The sequence below is a fragment of the Sturnira hondurensis genome, unplaced genomic scaffold (assembly GCF_014824575.4).
Source record: "Sturnira hondurensis isolate 20B ecotype Veracruz unplaced genomic scaffold, ASM1482457v3 Scaffold0018728, whole genome shotgun sequence".
NCBI classification, from domain to species: domain Eukaryota; kingdom Metazoa; phylum Chordata; class Mammalia; order Chiroptera; family Phyllostomidae; genus Sturnira; species Sturnira hondurensis.
The window spans coordinates 931,629-953,256 of NW_028091359.1; the positions used below are offsets into that span (position 1 = coordinate 931,629).

General features: G+C 47.1%; 1 protein-coding gene across 4 annotated transcripts in view; it reads left to right on the forward strand.

Moving 5' to 3' along the window:
- Positions 1 to 21,628, forward strand: part of HNF1B (HNF1 homeobox B) — a 53,735-nt gene that overhangs the window by 17,143 nt on the left and 14,964 nt on the right. For 2 of the 4 annotated variants that reach the window (XM_037070112.1, XM_037070114.1), the window contains exons 5-6: positions 15,479 to 15,639; positions 20,403 to 20,538. In XM_037070112.1, coding sequence (XP_036926007.1) covers positions 15,479 to 15,639; positions 20,403 to 20,538 — 297 coding nt within the window. The remainder of the gene's footprint in view (positions 1 to 15,478; positions 15,640 to 20,402; positions 20,539 to 21,628) is intronic. The other 2 variants (XM_037070113.1, XM_037070116.1) reach the window with 1 other exon arrangement.

Below are 21,628 nucleotides of genomic sequence, written 5' to 3' on the forward strand. Positions count from 1 at the left end.
AGAAACAAGTATAAGCACAAATGGGAAAGGGGAAATATACATAGAAATGAATGAAATGTAGCTCCCAGACAAAATCAAATGAAGCATTCGGTCATGGTTAGCATTCTAGCTGTTCATGAGAAGTCTAGCATGGGGGCTTACAAAGTATTTCTGGTGGTAAATATTTTAGGTGTTTCAGGACACACAGTGTCTTTTCTATGTTTATAAAAGAGTACAGGTAGCCAGGGACTATGTGTGAATGAGTGCACACAACCGTCTACCAAGAAAACTTTATTTATGGGGAATGGAATGTGAATTTTCTATAATTTTCACATATCACAAAATGTTCTTCTTTTGATTTTTTTTTCCCCCCAACCATTCTGAGCTCACGGGTCATACAAGAACAGGCTGCTTTGGCCTGTGGACCCCAGTTGGTGGACCCGTGCTCCAGGACAATGGTTCCTGTGAACCTTACTGCCCTTGAAAATCTACTGGGGAACTTCTGAAAATCCCAGTGTGCAGGCCATGCCATGGATGCCCGACCACCAGCAGCCCCTGCATTTAACAGACACTGATGATACTCCTCAGGAAATCCTTTTACAAATCCAGTGGGCCTAGCAACAAAGTCACGGGCAGTAGAAGCAGGTCTGGATTCTAGCCTCAACTTGCCCGCTTACCAGCTGTGTGCACCTGGGCAAGTCTCCGGCGTCTCTGAGCCTCGGTTCCATGTATAAGGTGAGTGGGTGGACACCCACTCATCAGGTGCTGGAAGGGCTCAGTGAGATACATGGGAAGCACCTGGAGGCAGCAGAGCCTTGTAAATGGTAGCGCTTACCGTTCCTGGCCTGACCTGGTTTGCGTTTATTTTGGTTTTGGTTTTGGTTTTAGTTTCTCCTTCTTTTCCCCTTGAAGGTTTCTTTTAATCCTGATTTTTAGAGAATTGAAGTATTTTGAGCTGGATCCTCACCCTGGTGTTTGCAGCAGACTCAGACTGGCTTCGTCCTTCTGAGAACAACTGCTCTGTGACATCCACAGGCATTTCCAGTGTCATGGGAATTTAGTACAAATCCTCTAAACAGTGAGAGACGGGTGGGAAGCACCACGGGTGTGTTGGGGTGGGGACGAGGGGTGGAGGGCTTCTGAACATGTAGCAGGAGGTCAGGTTCATAAGACAGCCCTGAAATTTTCTATACCTAATAGGGCACTTTCCTCCTTTAATTAAAGGAGGTGTGAGTACCCTGCTGGTTAGTAATTAGTCCTGGTAACCTGCAAATTAGGGCTGGGGTGAGGTGGGGTACCTTCCTGGGGGAGGCCAAATCTGCAAAACATAACGGTCTTTGTTCTTAGGAGAGAATCTCCCCCCAACTTCAGACAAAGAGCAGTAAGAAGGGAAGGGTGGACCCAATCCCTGCAGTGAGCATGGGTGGCCTCAGAGGCTTCTGAGGACTGATTTTCTGGAAGCTGTCTCCCTCGACGTGTGAATGCGCATCTGTTCAAAAGGCCTTTCCATGGCCTCTGCTCTGGCTTCATCAGTGCCCACAAAAGCACACCTGTGAGTTCAGCCACTCGGGACTGCACCAATGGGGCTCATCTCTCTAACACTTTCAGGAGATCGGGAGCCAAGTTTCCCGGGACAAGTACTGGGCAGGTCCTCCTCAAGTTGGAGGAGCACTGTGCAGACAATCTTTAGTGATTAGTGACTTTCCCAAAGGGTGTCTGCATCCCCCAAGGTGAGTTGGCAGCAGGCAGTCCCATGCCAGGTCCACACTCTGACTCAGGGTATGTCTGGGTGGCAAGGTGTAGCACCCAAAACAGGCTTGGGCTTGAATTGTGTTTCTGTCACTATCCAGTGGTGTGGTCTCTAACAAGTGGCTCAGCCTTTTTGAGCCTCTGTTCCTTTACTGTAAAATAGGGATCATGATACCTATCTCCTTAAGGCTGTTGTAAGTAAGGCTTAAATATGATAAAACATGCCCAGTGCCAAGCACAGTGCGGGGTGACAAGGTGTTGTTGGGTTGACTCAGGACCCCTCCGGGCACCAAGAGGAGAGCGAGCTTTGGGTCTCCCTGGGTTCTTAACCAGGGGGTGGCTTGTATTTTCTCCCTGGAAGTGGCCCCTTTTTATGAACCCTGCTTGTCATTGGAGACACCAGAAACAAGGAAACCCAAACATTAGCAAGATCTGTGGTGTTCACACCTCCTTCCTAGGCCACATAAAAGGCATCTGGGGTGCTCATTAAAAATATCCATGGCTTCTCCACCCATACCTTTTTTAAAAAGATTTTTAAAAAATTTATCCTTAGAGGGGAAGGGAAGGAGAGAGGGAGAGAAATATCAATGTATGGATGCCTCTCATGTGTCCCCTGCCAGGACCTGGCCTGCAACCCAGGCATATGCCCCCACTGGGAATTGAACCACAATCCTTTGGTTCGCAGGCCCAAGCTCAATCCACTGAGCTACACCAGCCGGGGGCTCCACTCATACCTTTTTGAATCAGAATTTGGAGTAGAGAGTCAGACATGGGAAGTTCCAAGAGGTCTAAATGTTCAGTCAGGGCTGGGCATCACTAGACTAGATGGAGAAGGAAGGTTCGTAAGGGGCTGACGATCATCCTGAAGGCCTCGTACTGCTCTAGGCAGCTGGGGCAAGGGACCATGGGCTAGGATTCGGGAGATGTGACCCACCAAGCAGCAGGGGGTGACCTTGAACGAATCACTTAACTTCTCAGGGATTCTGGCAAATGCAGGTGTTGGACCTTTCAGCTCCGACAGGTTCCTATTTCCAGACTGTGTGGGGCATCAAGTCTTGGGGCCCAGGACTCTGCTGCCTGAGTGAACAGAGGGAGGTTTGCTGGTGCGAGTTTTATTGTTCAGTTCCTGATCTGTCTCTCTCCCTCCAGCTCTCTCTTGCTCCTTCCCTGTTTCAGGAATTGTGTGCTGTGAGAGGCCTTCCACCTTTATTAGGGGACCATTAGAACTTTACAGCACCAGCAGATCGGGTGGGGCCAGTCACAATAAACAGATTTACAATGGGTATAAACCAGACACCTACCACTGCTGGATGTTAACACTTTCAGGGCCTTTGAGTGGCAGCTCGCCTGCCTTGCCTTCTGGCCCTGCCCGCTGCGGGGCGCCTCTTCCAGTCAGACAGGGTTGGCAGTGGAGTCCAGGGAGTTCTTGCTCGACGAAGGTGGACAAGGTCTGAACAACATCCCCTATTTACATAACATCAGTTTGCATGATGGGCATAAATTAGGTGCTTAATTTGTCTCAAGGTGTTTTATGAATGGAGTCTTCTCCTCCCCCTTCTTGAGAACCCTCCTGCCAGATGAAGTGTAGGGTTTTGCATCCCTACCCATCAAAGAAAAAGAAACAAACCAAGTAAGTCTTCGTCTCACTGTGAAGAAAGTAGTCCCTAACGTCTCTGAAAAGCCAGCTCACTACGTATGTATTCCAAGTGGTTGAGTTGTGGGCTGTACCAACACATGAGTCTGAATTGGCTTTCTTCACCACTGTGTCCCCAGCCCACAGCCCGGCCCCTGGAATATGGTAGACATTCCATATATTGGTGGAGTGGAGACAAAAATTATAGAGGGCTTCTGTCCAGAAACTTAGCACTGGAATCCCATTTTATAATCTGTTATTCAGTTTTAGAGTTAAACCCAGCATGGACTTCGTTTTATTTTATATAACATGTGTATATATTATTATTTCAAGTGTATTTTCCCTTTTTTAGGAACAATGTCATCAGCTCTACTTTCCTTAATACTGCTTAACCAAAGTATACAGTTCTCCAAAAAAAGGGAAAACAAAACCCTCAATACTAAATGCTACCAGGAAGAATATACTATTATTCTTTCTCCCTAATATTCTAAATACTAGTTTTGTTTCTACTAGTTTAGTTAGTCTGCTGGTTTAGTGTAGTTCTTTTCATTAGTTTTATGTTCCTTGGATAATCTCTTGGGCAAGAAAAGAGCTAGAACGATTCTTCCCATGTGTCTATTGAGTCATCTGAGGGACTGATTTTTTTTTTGCAAACCAAAGTCATTTAGAGACACAGGAAGAAAACTGCCCAGCTCGAGGCAGCCACCAGTTCTCAGGAGGTGCCCCCTGAGCGCTTCGCCGGTGCTCCTGTTCAATGGGAGTCAATAAATCATCCACCTTCCAAAGTCTTCATGCCCAACACCTGGTCCCGGCATCCCTGAGGTGGTGATTGGTGCCCGTCTGTCATGATAATGGGGATGATGATGGTAATCATGATGCTGATGGCACCGTCCTCACCGACGGTGCTGAAGAGGCCAGGGTCTGGCCAGGCAAAGCCTTCCTGACACAGCAGCTCTGCCACTGGCCAGGTCTCAAAGGACCTTCTCCCTCACTGTCACTTCCCAGTAGGGTCCCGCTTATGAATAGGTCTCAGTGGAAAACCTCTCTTTTCTAAGGCAATTTTATTAGCCCTTCAGTTACAATACAGATGTCTGTTTATAGGACCTAACTTTTGTGTGGACGCCCAGTGGCTCAGTCTGCTGATGGCTTTATAGCCTTCCCCCTGTTGCCCAGACCCACAAGAAGAGTCATCATTCTCCTCGTCAGCCAAGACTTGGGGCCTTTGTCACAGTCACATTGTCCCTGCCCACAAAGGCAGGGCTCTGTCTGTCCCGACAGCCTTTAGGCCTAATGATGTCCACTGTTAACCCTTCCTAGTTTTACTCTGGGTTTCTTTGGAGAAAAAAAGTATTTTAGTCATCCTTGTTGCCTCATTAATTGATCCTTTTCACCCCAAAATCAACTCAATGAGCCTAAAACTGGATTCTAACATGGTGAGTCTAAATTTGGGGTCCCCACCTGAAGCCCCAAACCTTTGGACAAGGTGAGCCTCTGCTAGTGGAAGCACCCATTCCCATGCCCCTTACAGCATCCTAGGCAATGGGTGCTCTGCTTAGGCTTCAAGAAGTAGAGAATAGGTGGAGGTGAGGTCCTCACCGGCATCCCATCCACCCTTTTCCAAAAAAAATTTTTTAATCCTCACCCAAGGATATGTTTATTGACTTTAGAGAGAGAGCAAAGGGGAGAGAGAGAGAGAAACACTGATGTGAGAGAGAAACATCAATCAGTTGCTTCCTATATGTGCCCGGATGGGGATCAAACCCACAACCCAGGTATGGGCCCTGACTAGGAATTGAACCTGTAGTGTTTTGGTGTATGTGATGACACTCCAACCAACTGAATCACCTGCCCAGGGCACCACTGGCCATTTTCTTTTCTTTTTTTTTGCACTAGATAAAGTACTGTCCAAAATCGCAGGTGTAAAAAGGAAGTCCTGCTGCGTCACACTTACTTATCGGCACACCCACCTGACATCTACAAACGTGAAATTGCCCAAAGGTGGCCATACTATTTCTTCATTGTGATTATACTTTTAACCTCTCTGTCTCCTTCTGTCCTACTCCCCTCTCTTCCTCCTTAAAAATGCATGCCTCTCCCTAACTTCAGAAAACCCAGGAGACTGAGAGGATAAATGTATACCATCACCAGCTCTCCACTGCTCAACTGAACAGACTAAAGGTGAAGCCTTCAGTCAGAGCTGAAGTGTAGGTCATTCATCCATCAGTTACTCATCCAGCAGATACTTATGAGAGCCTGTTATGAGCTAGGCTCTGTACAAGGTACTGAGGAGACAGTGAAGAAGGCAGACCAGGCCCCACCCTCATCGGGCTTCTACCCCAGTGAGAGATCCACAGCCAAGAAATGAGTAAACAAAGTCATTTCAAAGTATAGGTGGGTCATGAGGGAAGTCTCAACATATCTGCAGTCAGTTTAGGGCTTATGGGGCAGAGGGAGAAGCATCGGCTTTGAAATACCACTGATTTGCTGGGAGACCCTTAGCAAGAGGCAGTGAAAGTTACCTCCTCCTCTTAGAACCTCAGCTCTCCACTGTGTCGAAGGGCATCTGCTTCTCGGGGAGAGGCAGACACCCACATAGATGAGGGCTTCTCATGTTCTTGAATGCCAGCCTGGTTTCTCTCCCCCGCAGCCTCAGTCTCTAGGCTGAGTGCTCATTGCAAATCCTGTGACGTTTGCCTGCAGAAACTGGCTCTCTGGTAGGAACCGGACGTGGTGGCGGGTGGACCTGGTGGGGAGGACAGGCGGGGTCGGTGTGCCTCCTAACCCCCGACATGTGCGATTTTAAGTTCTCAAGTGCACCGCGTACCTTAGCGTCTGTTCTCAGCCAGGATGCTTTAATGAAAGGTTTTTTTTTTTCTTTTCTTGGTTACATTTGCTTTGGTTTTTATAAGAAAACCGGTTTGTGGGCTTCCCTTAAGGATCACTCAACTTCTACTCCTTGAGTTCAAGAATGTTTACCGTCCCCGCAATCCTATCTGTGTTTCTCCTCTTACGAACTGGGCTCCTAACTAAGCCACTGCAGGGAGAAAGGGATCTGGAATGGAAGCCAGCCCAGTGTTTAAATTGCTTTCATCTTGCTTCAGCCTCTTTCTCCCTGGCTTTCAGGTTTTTCATCTCCTAGACTCTTTGCAAACGTTCATCTTTATCCTGGCAGAGGTGGTCATATTAGTAAGGACTGGCAGTCGTCCTGTGTTACCAATGAGGAAACTGAGGCAGCGGTGCTAACTCATTTGAGAGCCTTCATTTCCAGAGTTCCCAAATTTGAGCTGGGGAATGGTTCACATTTTTTTATTCCAAATGTGTGTCTCAGAAGTTCACCCAACTGAATCATTTGTGTTCCTGCTTCTCTCCTCAAAAAAAAAAAAAAAAAAAAAGGATTCCTCTTTGAAAAAAGAGGAAGTACATTTCTAAGCACACAGTGCTGGGCCCAACAAGAATGGCCCATCAAGGATCCTCCAGGTCCTCTCCCTAACCCTTTTAAAAAAGACATCTCTGTCTACCCATAATTGATGGACATGGTGGTTTCCTTTTGGGAGAGCTCGCTCCTTTGCATGATCCCTCCAGCTTGAGTTTAAATTCCCAGATTCTAGACCTAACAGGGTTGGGCTGCGCTCTGCGTGAGGTTAGGAACACAGGGGAAGAATGCGAGTGACAGAGCCCCGGCCAGTTGAGTAATGTTTACTCTGTTGGTGGCTGGGACGCTCACTCCTGCTGGCAGAGGTCCACCAGCCAGAGGAACATTCCTGCATTATCAGGGATGGGAGATTGGCTTTGAAATGTCAAGGGTGAAAGGCATCCCACCAGATTCTGGGTACAGCTCACCCCAGTGGAAGGGACCCCAGGCTTCAGTGCCAAAGACCACGTGGGGGCAAGCTGAGCCTGTCATTGTCCAGGAGGCTCTACCTCCCTCTCATCATCTTCCTAAAAGAGCAGTTTTGGCCATGCTTTCTGGGCTGACTTTACCCTTCTGTTTGCCTAGCATTTTTCTTTCTTTTTTTAAAAATATATTTTATTGATTATGCCATTACAGTTGTCCTATTCCCCCCTTCATTCCCCTCCACCCTGCGCACCCCTCCCCTACCATCCCCCCCTTTCGTTCATGTCCATGTGTTACAAGTTTTTTAGATTCTGTGTTTCCCATAGTATTCCTGCCCCTCCCCCTGTCTATTTTCTACCTACTGTCTATGCTACTTATTCTCTGTACCTTCTCCCTCCTTCTCCTCCTCCCACTCCCCTGTTGCTAACCCTCCATGTGATCTTCATTTCTATGGTTCTGCTCCTGATCTAGCTGTCCTCTTAGTTTGCTTTTGTTTTAGGTGTGGTTGTTAATAACTGTGAGTTTGCTGTCCTTTCACTGTTCATATTTTTCATCTTCTTTTTCTTAGATAAGTCCCTTTAGCATTTCATATAATAAGGACTTGGTGATGATGAATTCCTTGAATTTGACCTTATCTGAGAAGCACTTTATCTGTCCTTCCATTCTAAATGAAAGCTTTGCTGGATAGAGCAATCTTGGCTGTAGGTCTTTGGATTTCATGACTTGGAATACTTCTTTCCAGCCCCTTCTTGCCTGTAAGGTCTCTTTTGAGAAATCCGCTGACAGTCTGATGGGTACTCCTTTGTAGGTGACTGTCCCCTTATCCCTTGCTGCTTCTAGGATTCTCTCCTTCATTTTAGTCTTGGCTAATGTAATTATGATGTGCCTTGGTGTGTTCCTTCTTGGGTCCAACTTCTTTGGGACTCTCTGAGCTTCCTGGATTTCCTGGAAGTCTATTTCCTTTGCCAGACTGGGGAAGTTCTCCTTTATTATTTGTTCAAATAAGTTTTCCACTCATGGCTATTCCTCTTCCCCTCTGGTACCCCTATAATTTGGATGTTGGAACGTTTAAAGATGTCCTGTAGGTTCCTAAGCCTCTCCTCATTTTTTTTTGAATTCTTGTTCCTTCATATTTTTCTGTTTGGACATTTTTTTGTTCCTTCTGGTCCACTCCATTGATTTGAGTCCCAGTTTCCTTCCCATCACTATTGGTTTCCTGTGCATTTCCCTTCATTTCACTTAGTTTAGCCTTCATATGTTCCTCTAATTTGTGACTAAAATCAACCAGTTCTGTGAGCATCCTGATCACCAGTGGTTTGAACTGTGCATCTGAGAGGTTGGCTATTTCTTGGTCATTTAGTGTTATCGGCTCTGGGGCTTTGAGTTCTTGAGCCATGTTTTGGTCTGTTCGAACCTGTTACATATGAGGAGCGGAGCCCTAGGTGTTCACCAGGGTGGGGCAACCCAGGTTGCTGGGTTGTGACGCTGTATGTGGGGGCGGGGTCAAAGGGGAGCAATGGCGGTCCCCTCTGCTATTTCTCCGCCGCTGGGGCCTGGGTGGTCTGTCTCACTGCTTGCTCTTTTGCTGGTTTATCTGCACTCAAATGTGTGACCGTGGTCAGCCCGCCGCCCTGCGCCCTGCACCCTCACTGGGTCCGCCGGTCGCCACCCCACACCTGGGATCTGTTTACTGCCACTGGGACACCTGGGTCGGGGGATCTGTCCTGCCCGACCCTGCTCCGCTGCTGGCTCCGCCCCTCTTACCATCCCAGCTGAACGGTTTGTTGTTGTCGACTTCTGTGTAGTTCAATTTTCTGTGTTTTGGCTGCGTGTTTGTTTACTAAAACTTTGTTGTCTTTAAACTTGGTTGTGGGAGAAGGTACAGTGTTTCCACCTACACCTCCATCTTGGTGGAAGTACCTGCCTAGCATTTTTCTCTCCCAGGATAACCCAGTGCTTTTCTAGCCTTATTTTATTCATTCATTATGGCTTCTGAGGACGGGAGATCTGTATGCCCACTTTGTTTTTGTTTTGTTTTGTTTTTCCTCCAATTTTTTAATTTAATTATTTTCAAGTACAGTTTTCTGTCTATTACTCTCATCCCATCCCACCCCCGTGCTCCCCGCCTCCCTCCCATTTCCACCCTTCTCAGTTGTTGTCCATGTATCCTTTATATATGTTCCTCTAAATCCCTCCCTTATTTCCTCTGAAATTCCCTCCCCTCTCCCCTCTGGTCACTGTCAGCCTGTTCTCTATTTCAGTGTCTTTGGTCATATTTTGCTTGCTTGTTTGTTTTGTTGTTTAGCTTCCTGTTAAAGGTGAGATCATATGGTATTTGTCCTTCAACACCTGGCTTATTTCACTCAGCATAATGCTTTCCAGTTCCATCCATGATGTTTGTATGCCCACTTTGTAGACAAAAATGCCAAGGCCCAAAAGCTGACAGGCCCACAATCATCAGGGTCAAAGTGGAAAGATGGAGACTATTAGTTTAAAGTGTCTCGACATGGGTGCCCTGTTGATGTTTGGAATCACGGAAATGGGGTCTCAGCTGTTTTTCAAAGTTCTTAGATTAGATACCCAGTGCTCTAGGGGCTGTGGCTCTAAGCCCCTGAAGCCCAGAATTTGGTTAGTTACACTCAGAGCAGCTTTTCACTGGGGTCCTCCTGTCAGGCAGTTGTCCCATGTCTTCAAACACAGAGACACAGTCAGTTCTATAGAACCGGACATACGTATCATAAAAACCACCATGCTTTACAAAGTCACACCATAAAAACCACAGGGCTTATGGGAAGAAAATGGGATTAAGGGCACAATATTCAAAAACTCCATCAGTTGCAACTTTTCAAAAGGTAGTAAGACTCGAATAAAAACATTAGCAGAGTTTTACACCTGTTACGTGATTAAGAAATACATAAATGCTGTAAAATAATAAATGTGGCACTTTGCTTTGAAAAAGTCCTAAAGCTTGCTTATGGATGAGGGTTGCAACTTGTGAGTTATTGGGAAGTGGTGGACAGAGGGTGATCGGAAATCAGAAAGGAAGTTGTAACTTAGATGTGGATAAATACAGCTCTTAGCACATGTGGTGAACCAATGGTAGATAGTGGATGTTCGGTGGTGTGTGTGCACACATCTGTGCACACAGGGTGTTCAGTGTATTCCTCTGTGGCTCCATTCGGCTGGGTGCAGATTTATGACTTCTTCTTTTTTGTTGTGGTTGTTGTTACAGTTGTCCTGCCTTTTCCCACATTGTTCACCCCTACCCCGTCCTCCCAACTCTCATAGTCAGTCCCCGCCGTATTGTCCACGCTCACGAGTCCTCTATTCGTGTCCTTTGCTTGCCCCTTTGCCTTCTTTTCCCCATTGTTCTCCACCCCCCTTCCAGTCACTGTCAGTTTGTTCTTTATTTTCGTGTCTCTGGTTCTATTTTGCTCATTTGTTTGTTTTGTTGATTAGGTTCCACTTAGAAGTGAGAGCATATGGTATTTGTCTTTCCTCGTCTGGCCTATTTCACTTAGCAAATTCTTCGAATGCAAAATTCATGTTGCATTCAAATTATTCCCTAATATATCAGTAGACTCAGAAGAAATCCACACTTTTTCGGTACAGACATTACTGCAGAACTGACTGTAGGTTCTCCTTCTGCTAGAGGATGCTTCCTTGTTGTGGGGCATGGATACTCAAAACATGTGAGGGCTCATTTCTTCATTCGATAAATATTCATAATGTCAGGCCTTTTGCTAGACTCTGAGAATGCTACAGTGAGCAAAAACTCTTCCTTGAAGGACAGACAAGTAAAGATATCATCAGAGAATCATGGTACAGGGTGACCTGCTCCAGCTGTAAGGGTCTCCACTGTATGTAAAAGACAAAGGACAAGGCAGATAACTACCAGGATGATTCAAGGGAAGCTTCACAGAGGAGGTGGCATTTAGCCCTCTTAAAGGATGTGATTTGAAGAAGAAGGGAATAGCTTTCCAGGCAGAGGGAACAGCATAAGCAAAGGCACAAAGGCAGCAAATGGCAGGTACTCTGACACAGTATATGGGATGCGGTGAGAGATGCTGCACATAAGACAGACCACAGTCACAAAGGCCCAATTCTTCCTGTCTTAGGGGTTGGGGCTTTTCCAGAAGGTAGTGAGGCGCCATCACAGGTTTCCAAACAGGGCAGTGACATGGTGTGGTTTTGTTTTAGGGGGAAATCCCAAGCTGCAGCTGGGTGAACGGTGCCCTGCAGATGGGTGTTGGAGATGCTGGCTTCTTAGAACCATTAGCTTCTTTCCCTTTCTGACACTTCTGAGCAGTCACATTGGATAGAAACTAAATGATTAGTCTCTGTCCCACATTCTGTCAGGAATTCAGGCACGGCATCATTACTCACGATGCTGAGGACTAGGAACACATGAAAGTGCATAACCTGACTGGGGCCACCGGGATGGCTCCAGATTCCAGCTGAGCTGACTTTTGCCATTGGACACACTTGCTGTGGCCCATAGGGCCAGTGATGGGGATGCGGCCAATCAGTGACTTGGGCCAGGAAGTGAGTGGAAGGTATATGGCCACCTTCTGGCATTGCCATTTCTCCTATGGGACCTTTGTAGCTATTAACCTGGCATCTTTGGCCAGTTAATATTACACCAGAGCCCTCTTTGAATATTTATTTTCAGAGTTTACAATGATCAAGGAAGAGGAAAGATGTCATTTCATTTCTTAATACAGGCTCCCTAGCACAGTACTTGGCATGTGGTAGGTGCCCAATAAGGTTTTGTGAACTTGGCCTTCTAAAAATGTCTTTCAGACAAAGACAGTTCCAGAGTAGGAGGAACCGATGTGTCCTGAGCAACTGTTAAGTGCCAAGCATGGTCTGGGTACTTTGATAGCCATTATTCATCAGTCTCCTTCCCAGTAAGCCAAGGGGTGGATATTGTTAACAATAAAGAACCCAAAGATCAGGGAGGTTGAGTAACTTCCCCCAAGTCACACAGCTATTATGTGGTAGAGTCGAGATTTAAAACCAGGTCGCCTGGCTCCAGAGACTGCTCTACTTTCATTCTCATCTCAAGCCCTCTTCTGAGTTTGTGAAATACACAAGGACCTGGCGTCTCCTTCCTTTAATAAGAGCACCAGCAGATACCTTGCGATACACCCTCCACCTCCACACCCCCCTTTAAGGCACTTGGCTGATTACAGTCACCCTCTCAGGGTCCAGAGTGATTACCAAATTCCTGGTGAGAAAAGCAGCGGTGGGAAAGGTTACAGGTGAGTGTGGAGCGGACAAGTGGCCTCAGACCTGGTTCCCACCACACTCTGCGGTGATGACAGCCACCTCCTCCCTGCCGCGGGCAGCCCCCTGGCTTGGGCGTGAGGGAGCTGGAGTTCACCCAATACATGGATGGCAGAATGGAGATCAAAACAGGGATCCCTATTTCCCAGGCAGACACCGTCCCTTAGCGGGAGGTCTTCAAAGGAATGTACCAAGGTCTGGGCCCATCTGTGTTTAAACAGGGGAGGTCCACCATTTTTTTTCTCACAGGAAGAAGTTCTGCTGGGGGAGAAACCAAAGTTGGAAAAGCAGAGCAACCTTGGGCTGCGCTGCCTGGATTCTAACAAATGGTTCTCGACTCTTTCCTGCCAGACTCCCTTGTAAAGAAGGCTTTTGTTTCCTGTGCATATTTTTGGTTAATTATTTTAAAATAAATAATTATGGAGCCCGTGGTAGGGGAGAAGCCCCTCACTGACCCATATTTGATCACCCGAGGGCCGGCCCTCTGCTTTCAGCCAAACTAAATAGGCTAAAATCAGCGTCTGTTTGACTTGAGACTGAATCGATGGTGGGGACAGGCTGGGGCGGAGGTGAAAACACACCTGACTCCCAGCGTTATCACCACTTTCTCAGGAGCAGAGCATCTGGAGGGGCGGGGGGGGGGGGCGCGGTAAATAGCTAGTCGAGGTGCCAGAGAAAGCAGGAGCGAAACAGGGTGAAGTGTAGGGCTTCCAAAAAGAGGCAGCAAGAAGGCCAGGCCAGGCCTCCCTCCCAAATTGCTTCCAGGGCAAACCATCGGTAGTCCACCAGGTTTGGATGCTTTGGAAACTATTCTCCATGGAAAGATAATTCCTTTCAGTACTTAGAAGCTGCCTTAAGTTATCTAGCGTTCTGGAGTCTGAGGGCATATATCTTGGGGTGTATTCCTATACCCTCATAGTTGCCATGTAATTAGCATGGTGCCAGGAACTTTATAAGTGTTATCTCTAATATAAAAAATATAGAAGCATTCTCTCCATTTTATGAGAAGAAATTAAGGCACAGAGAGAAAATTTCCCCAAGATCACACATCTATTAAGAGCAGAGTCAAGATTTGAACTGGAGTTTTCTAGCTCCATAGCCCACAGTCCTCCCCACTGTCCTCCTTGTTAGAAAATTCTTCTTTTTATTGATTTGAAATGCCTCCCTCTTTCCCATTGAACTTAGCTCTGCTTTCTGAGCTCACAAGTTTGAGGTCTTCCTTCTTCCACATAACAATACTGTGAGCTAATGCCGAGTGGAGAAAAAAAGACCGAATTTATTAAGCCAATAATATGGAGTAGAAGGTGATGAACAGGAAAGCAGGGAGATGTACATCCGTGCAGAGGAAGACAGACAGGACTGGCCAGGGGTGGGGTGTGGAGACCTGGAAGCCTGTCTTCCTTCTTAACTTCATGGCTCCCATTTTCCCTGAAATACAATGTCCCTGACCAATAGCCACTGAACTATAGTGCTGCCCCCCCTGCCGATACCACCCCCACCAACAGCCCCTTGAATCAAAGGATGGTGAAGAGTCAAACAACTTGCTCTTGAAGACCAGAGCCCTGCTTTAGTCTTCCCAGCCCTCCTAAACTCTAGGTCAAACCAGCCTCGAGTAATGTTCTTCAGAGGGCCCAAGGAAAACTGGCTGGGTTCTCCTCTTGGCCAGCTTCCTGTTAGTGAACTGGGGGCTGCTGGTTATTGCTGCTTGCCTGGGGGGGCTTTTAGCCTCCTTGGGAAGGAGGCAGGGCAGGGGGGAAGCAGACCAGCAGGATCAATCTACTTTATAAAGTGACAGTTCCTCTTGAGAAACTGGGCAAAAGGAGAAGTACAGCTAAACAGCTGGCCCACCTCCCCAAATGATTTTGTGCCTAGAACATTTGGTCTCCCTCCCTTGCAGAAGAGGGTCCCCCAATCCTTTTTCATCAAATCCAAAGCAGAAAACAAAAACACTCTAGCTTGAGCTTAGGGGGAGATGTCCACCTACGTCAACTTTGTCTTTGGCTGTTTCATGGGCACATCAAACAGGACTTTGGCTCAGCAAACTTACCCAGGTTCTTTGTCCAACCTCTTCCTTCGCTTGCCTGGTCTCTACCCAGCATCTTCCCTTTCCTGGGAAGTTCTGCAGGATTGTGCTTACCTTCGCTTACCCAGCACAGACATTCATTCTGGTTCCTGAGCTAGAGGGCAGGTCAGAGCAGTGAGGTTGTGAACATGCTCGGTTCTCCCCTCCCTTGCAGACCAAACTGCAGGGCTTTACAAAGCATCTACATCGACCTGTGTGGGCTGCCTGCCCACCTCCCAGCAGACAGACGCCTCTTCCCCTGTGCCCTGGAAGTCAGCCAAACGGGACCCCATCCAAGGAATGTGAGTCCCTGAGCCAAAGACTCCCCTCTGCAGCCCCATCCCTGTCCTCCGCCCATGTCCCCCAGCCAGGCCTTTCGGGCTCAGCCAAAAGGGTCATGCACAGAGACTGATGCATTTTGCTGCGGCTCTTGCAAGGGTTGCTGGGCAAGTGCCTCTTTGTAAAAATGTGTCAGCTCATACGTTGCAGCCACACATAGCCAAGAGACACCACGGAAACATTTCTAGAATGCATTTGAAAGAATAAAAGAAATACTGCAGCCAGGAAAGGAAGACCCTAAATCCTAAAAGCACGGTGCTGACGTAGCACCAAGCAGAATTCGTTCATTCATTCATTTGACATGTATTTATTGAGTGACTGCCAGGTGCCCAGGCACGGGGGGATGTAGCAATGAACAAAACAGGATGGATAGAAACAGCCTGCCCTCAAGGAGCGTGCATTCCAGAACTGAGCAGAGGCCTTTCCCCTAGAAAAAAGACAGCCCATATTTCCTGTGGGTAGACAGGGGAGGCGAAAGCAACTTTGTTTTCTCGTCATCCATCCTTGAAAACAGGAGAAGGAGCCCGGTCAGTGTTCCAGAGCCCTGGTTGCGGTAACTAATGTTTGCTGGTGGGTCTGCCTTGTTTTGCAGGAGTGCGCTACAGCCAGCAGGGAAACAATGAGGTCACTTCCTCCTCAACAATCAGTCACCACGGCAACAGCGCCATGGTGACCAGCCAGTCTGTTTTACAGCAAGTCTCTCCAGCCAGCTTGGACCCAGGCCACAATCTCCTCTCACCTGATGGTAAAATGGTGAGTACACCTGGGCCATTGTAGCCCTGGAGCTGATAAGATAAGAGGCAAAACAAACACAACTTCTCACAAGGCCTGCCGCAAACAATGAACCATTGTAGCCGTACCGGGGAAGATGGGGGCTGCCCAGAGTTGGAATGGAAGGCTAGAGCTGGTGACCCAGCCTTTGGCGGGTGGAAGAGGTGTTCGGTTTGAACCCAGCCAATAAATCTGACAGAGCTCTGCTCTCATTTTATTGATTGAATGCCTCGTAAAGGAGCAAGCCGGGTGGGACACTGTTTGTTTTGGGGCTGCCAATGACATTTGTGTTGATAAAATGTGCATTCACCACCACCCCCATCCAAGGCCTCCAAAGCCTGCTTTTTTAATCCAGAGAGGGCCTCACTTTGAAACAAGTCCCCTTTTTCTCTTCACCACCCCCTGGTGCTGGCAAAGAGAGCAATTAAGTGAGGATTTAGTGGATGACAGGTGGGGAGAAGCGTCTTGATCTGGGATTTTGAAGGATATCTGGTGGCACGCTAGTGACGATCACAGCACAACCTGGCAAGCGGGATGGGGCAGTGCTCACGCAGAAAGCAAGAAGCACCGGCTTTGAAGTTGCAATGACCCAGGTTCAAATCCCAGTTCCAGCATTTAATATCTGTGTAGCCTTGGGCAGGTTCCTGAGCTCCTCCGGGTCTCTTTCTCTCATCTATAAAATGGAGCTAGTAACTAACCATAGGGTTATTGGGGAGACAGGGGTGATAACATGGGAAGTACTGAGCACAGTGTTTGGTAAGGTGAACATTCAGTAAGTGACATTGTTGTTGTTATGGTAATGTCAGTGTTACTCTCTATAAATGATTTCTATATCCATGACCACAGTCTACACCCAGATGTAAGTTTAGCACACTTGGTGGGGAATAGACTTTTCGAATTTGGACTTTCAAGGTTCTAGTCCTCCAGCAACACAAGTGCAGGGGGGAGCAGCCTATGAGAGAACACAAGCACGACGAGAACAGTATAAGGGCAGGGGGAATGCGAAACTTTAGTCTTTGGTCAGGCTTTGTGTTTCAGCAGGGGGAGGAGGTTCCGCAGGTTCCTGGCTTCTATGCTGCAGGTAGAACTGCACGCATTCCCTCAAGGTGTCTGACCCAGAGGCAGGTGGGGGCAGTGTGGGGGGAAGGGACAGGGAGAAGATGCCATTTTAGACCTTGACGTGGGTGCTGTATAGCCAACACAGGAATGGTGAGTCACAGGTGATTGAGTCCTCAGCTCCCTGAAGGAAAAACAAAGTGCAGTTTCCAAGGAGAGAGCTGGCCTCGTTGACTGTAGTTTCAGGGGACCCGAGCTGATCTCCCTGCTAGCGATCTCTGCAAAATAAATGAAAGGGTGTCCCTGTGGGAAGCATTTTGCAGCCTCCTTGCCCTCCCCTCTTCCCTTAAGCTTCTTCATGATGAACAGTTTGTCTCAGCTACCTTGGGAGAGACACAGGCAAGTCGCTGAGACCCAAACAAGTAGGGATATGGAATACCCAGGCTTCCCCGGAGAAGGCACCTTGTGGAAGAGGTCTTGACTTCTCAGTGCATGGAACCTTCCAAGTCTCCACTCCTGCTGCTTGAAGGCCCTTGGGGTTTCCCTTTGAGCACCCCACTCTCATTCTCCTGAGAGGCACACTGCCTCCCTGGGGGCCAGTGCCTCACACTGCCTCACTGCCCTTGGGGCACCCTGCGGACACGCTTTCTTCTTTTTCCTGTTCTGCTTGGCAGTGCTCTCACGGGACTGAATCCAACGTAAATGTGTTTGGAGTTTGTAAAGTGCTTTCGCCGACTGTCCAACACATTTATGTTATCCTTGGATTGATGATTGACCAAGACAGCACACCTCAATGTGAGCAAACACCTAGAAGTTTGTTTGCAGGGACCAGCTTTTCACTAGTCTCCAACACCCTGGCTCATATATTATGTCACTATTACTGGAAGCCCAAATCCAAGAGTCTGTTTTCTGTTAATATCTAACACATCTTGGTCCAGCAATGCAAGAGGGGAATATGGTTAAAAAGAATGCAAGCAAGGGGACCAGTGTGTCTAAGTCTTGGGCTCTGTTATTTATCACCAGTAGGATGGCCATTGCTTAACTCGAGTTTCCTCGTCTATAAAATGAGGGGTCGTGGTTGTGAGGACTGCCTGCAGCTCTCTGCTCTTTGAGTAAACGCTGCACAAGGAATGACAGTCCCTGTGTGCTGAGGTCCAGCACAGGACATGCAAAGAGCTGGCCAGGTCTAGGGTTGCAGTCTATGCACGTTGAACCTTGTTGCTAGTGGGTTTTTTTTTTTTTAAAGCATGTACTGGTTATTTTCACAGCATCAAAGCAGTATGACGTAATGGTGTAAAGCTCAGGCCTCGGAGGCAGGTAGCTGCTTTGAACACCGACTCTACCACCTGGGCCCACGTCCTAACTTCTCTAACTCCAGTTTTCTTGTGTGCAAAGTAGGTAGAATAATAGGTTGTTGATGGGTAAAGCACTTAGCACAGTGAAAGGACTGCAAATGGCAGCATTAAGCTGATGCGGGCTCACAGAATTGCCAGGTCAGGATCATGACTGAGATCCTTGGCAGCTCCCTGGCTTGCGCCAGTCCTGGAGGCAAGCAGGAAATAATGGTTGCACCTTCGAGTGGGAAGGAACTTGACCAAGATTACCCAAACATGGTAAGTGGGTGGGATTTGGAACTGGGTTTGGACTCTGGCTTCCTCACTGACTAGTCAAATGACACACAGCCTCTCAGCTTTTCTGAAGGTCACTTTCTTAATCCGTAGCATAGGGGCAGTCACCATGGTGCCTTTCCCCATGGGTGTCATTATTGAGGCCAGTCCGTGAAAGCACTTTACAAACTGCAAACACGTTTACGCTGTTTTTATCATGAGGCATCCATGCATCTCTTTCACCATTAAAATCCAGCACTGAAATGGCAGATTATGGTCACTTCTTTGACTTTTCCTGAAGGACTGCATCACCTAAGGGAAGTCTGAATGCATGTTACTGCCTTTTTTTTTTTTTTTAATGACTCTGACATTTTGAAAAACAAGTCCAGCAAACAGGCTGGTTCTCTCTTGTTTGATGTGGCTGGAATTCCTTCTTGGTCACCTGACCCCTAACTTACTTCTCGATGCTCATATTAAAAACACAAACAAACCTGTTTGTTTTTTTTTTCTTTGTTTCTTTTTCAAATTAACCTTGGAAGCTATGAGGTTGATCAGAAGGGCAGGGCGGGAAGGAGACAGTGTCTCACAGGGGTGCTGGTGTACCACCTATAATCTGGGCAGCCCTACGTAACGACAGATACAGGAAGAGGGACTAGACTACCCAGACCCCTGAGGTACGTATCTATCCTGCCCCAAAAGCACTCTCAGGCTCCCTGATGGCACCAAAAACATCTGAGTTAGTTCAGAATGAGGGGGGTGTCCTTTCTTAGTAACAATTTTAAAAGTTATTTTAAAATTATAAAGAGTCAACAACTTTGTCATGAAAAAAGTGTATGTGTGTGCATGTAAAACTGATAGTTCCTTATAATAATGGAGAAACATCGGAAGCATTTCTGGTAACATCAGCATCGGAGCAAAGCACAAACTGTGACAGCTGTCATTATTTAATACTATTCAGAAAGTTCCAACCAATGCAACATAACATGTGCACATATTAGCACTGGCGTGGAAGAGACCCTATCAGCACTATATGCTTGCGATGCCTTTATACACTGGGAGAAGTGAAGAAAATCAAAACAGAAAAGACACTAGTAGGACTAAGTAAAAGGATTCAATCACCAATACAAAGATTCAGAGTGGCCGTGTGTGTAATAAACACTCAAAAATCAGTAGCTTTTTCTTGCTAATCTGTCATTAATATAGTGGTAGAACAGAATGGGGATACCTGGCACCCAGGGCTTATTTAGTAGCTTTATCATTACAATATCATCTCCTCAACAAGGAAGGAAGGAAGGAAGGAAGGGAATTCTAATGTATAGTGGAAATTTGGAAAAATAGAGAAGCTCAATAATGGCTGCTCTCTGCCAACCCTTAGTAATAATTGTAGGAGTGGGGGAAAGTCTTCTACGAAAGGTAAGAACTTGAGTTCTGGAGTCAGACAGACCTAGGTTTAAATACCAGATATACCATTTACTACTCGTTGAGTCTCAGGCGAGATACACATCTACCCTGAGCCTCAGTTTTTTTCATCAGTGAAGTGAGATTGGCAGAAGTATTCACCTCGTGAGACTCCTGTGAGGTTTGTGACTTAATGTGTGAGCAGTGCTTGGTAGAGCCTTTAGTCAGTGAGAGCTGCCCTGCTCTCACCGGGGAGTCCCCGGACGTTTCTTCACTTACTAGTTTTAGCAATCACTTGTCTTTAACACCAACAATATAGAAGGCATAGAGCAGAACAGAGGGTACTTCCCAAGTGAGCAAGTGACGATCACGTGATACCCAAGGGCCGAAGAATCTCTAAGACAGGCAAGTAACTCAAAGAGAGTCAACAAATGGAAGCACCGTAAGTGGGGGGACTATTGTCTATTTTACTTAGTGTTCTATCTTCAGCACCTAGAACAGTTCCTGCCCAGAAGTAGGTGCTTAGTAATTGTTACTGAGTGAATAAGTGAGTGAATGGATGGATGGATGGATGAATTTACCCATTAATTAGTTGTGCCAAGGAACTGCTAAGTGATGTTATTTTGGACACAGCTCTCTGCAGGTTCAATTCCACTCATGCTGCTCTTGTTTTTTTCTCTCCAGCAGATCTCAGTCTCAGGAGGTGGTTTGCCCCCTGTCAGCACCTTGACAAACATCCACAGTCTGTCCCACCATAACCCCCAGCAATCTCAAAACCTCATCATGACGCCCCTCTCTGGAGTCATGGCCATTGCACAAAGTAAGTTCTGTTCTTAGTGAGAAAACCTGGGGGCACAGAGCAGCAGCCTGGGAAGTGAGTCAACCTGATAAGAAAGGACTGGAGAAGACTCCCTTCAGACTCGCCCACCACTCATAGATCTGACTCACCTTGTTTAGTTTCTTATCTCTCTCATCAATGACATTTGGATTGTTTAGCCCCAAACAAGAAAAAGTTATGCAACGGAGTTGAATCTTGGTCATAGTTTACCAGCTGTGCAAGCTGGTTCCAGTCACCCAACGTTTATGAGGTGAAGTTTTCCTCATCTGTAAAATGGGTCACTGTGCATAGATGTACTTATAAATCTATAAAGCACGAGTATGTGTAATACTGTGGCTTCTGCTGTTATCTGATGTTCAGTTGCTATCACTTAAGTATATAGTAGATTCTACAGCAATTCCCAACCTTTTTGGCACCGGGGACTGATTTTGTGGAAGACAGTTTTTCCGTAAACAGGGTGGGGGGTTGCTGGAGAAAGGAGGTTGAGTTCAGGCAGTAATGTGAGCAAAGCTTTGCTCACTTGCCTGCCACTAACCTCTTGCTGTGCTGCCCAGTTCCTGATAGGCCACGGAGACCAGTACTGGTCACTAGCCTGTGACCAGTACGGTCACAATCTCTGGGTTTTTAAGGACAAATAGGTCGTTGAGCCCGTTAAGACAGGGAGATGGGTCAGGTAGGTCCAGCTCTAGGAGTCTTATATGACACAGCCAGGCTCTACCCCACCCCAGGTGGACTATTTCAAGGCATGGAAAAGCTGACGCAGGCTCTGTTTGCGGACGCCCCTCTCAGAATTCTAACCTTGATGAGTATCCAGTGTATTCTCAGCTTCATCGTGACAGTCTGGCCCGATTTATCCCTGTGACTCTGGAAAGTATTCCTGAGAGTTCTCAGGCACATTGCTCGTCTTTCTTCCAACCCGGGACTGCCCTGTTGTCCTCTCGGCCTCCTTTATGTCAGGTGCCCATGTTGACTACTTCTCTATTTTAGTCTGACTGTTTCCTCTCCTTCTCTCCTGTCTTCCTAGGGTTTTTTTTTTTCATTTTTAAAAGATTTTATTTATTTTTAGAGAGAG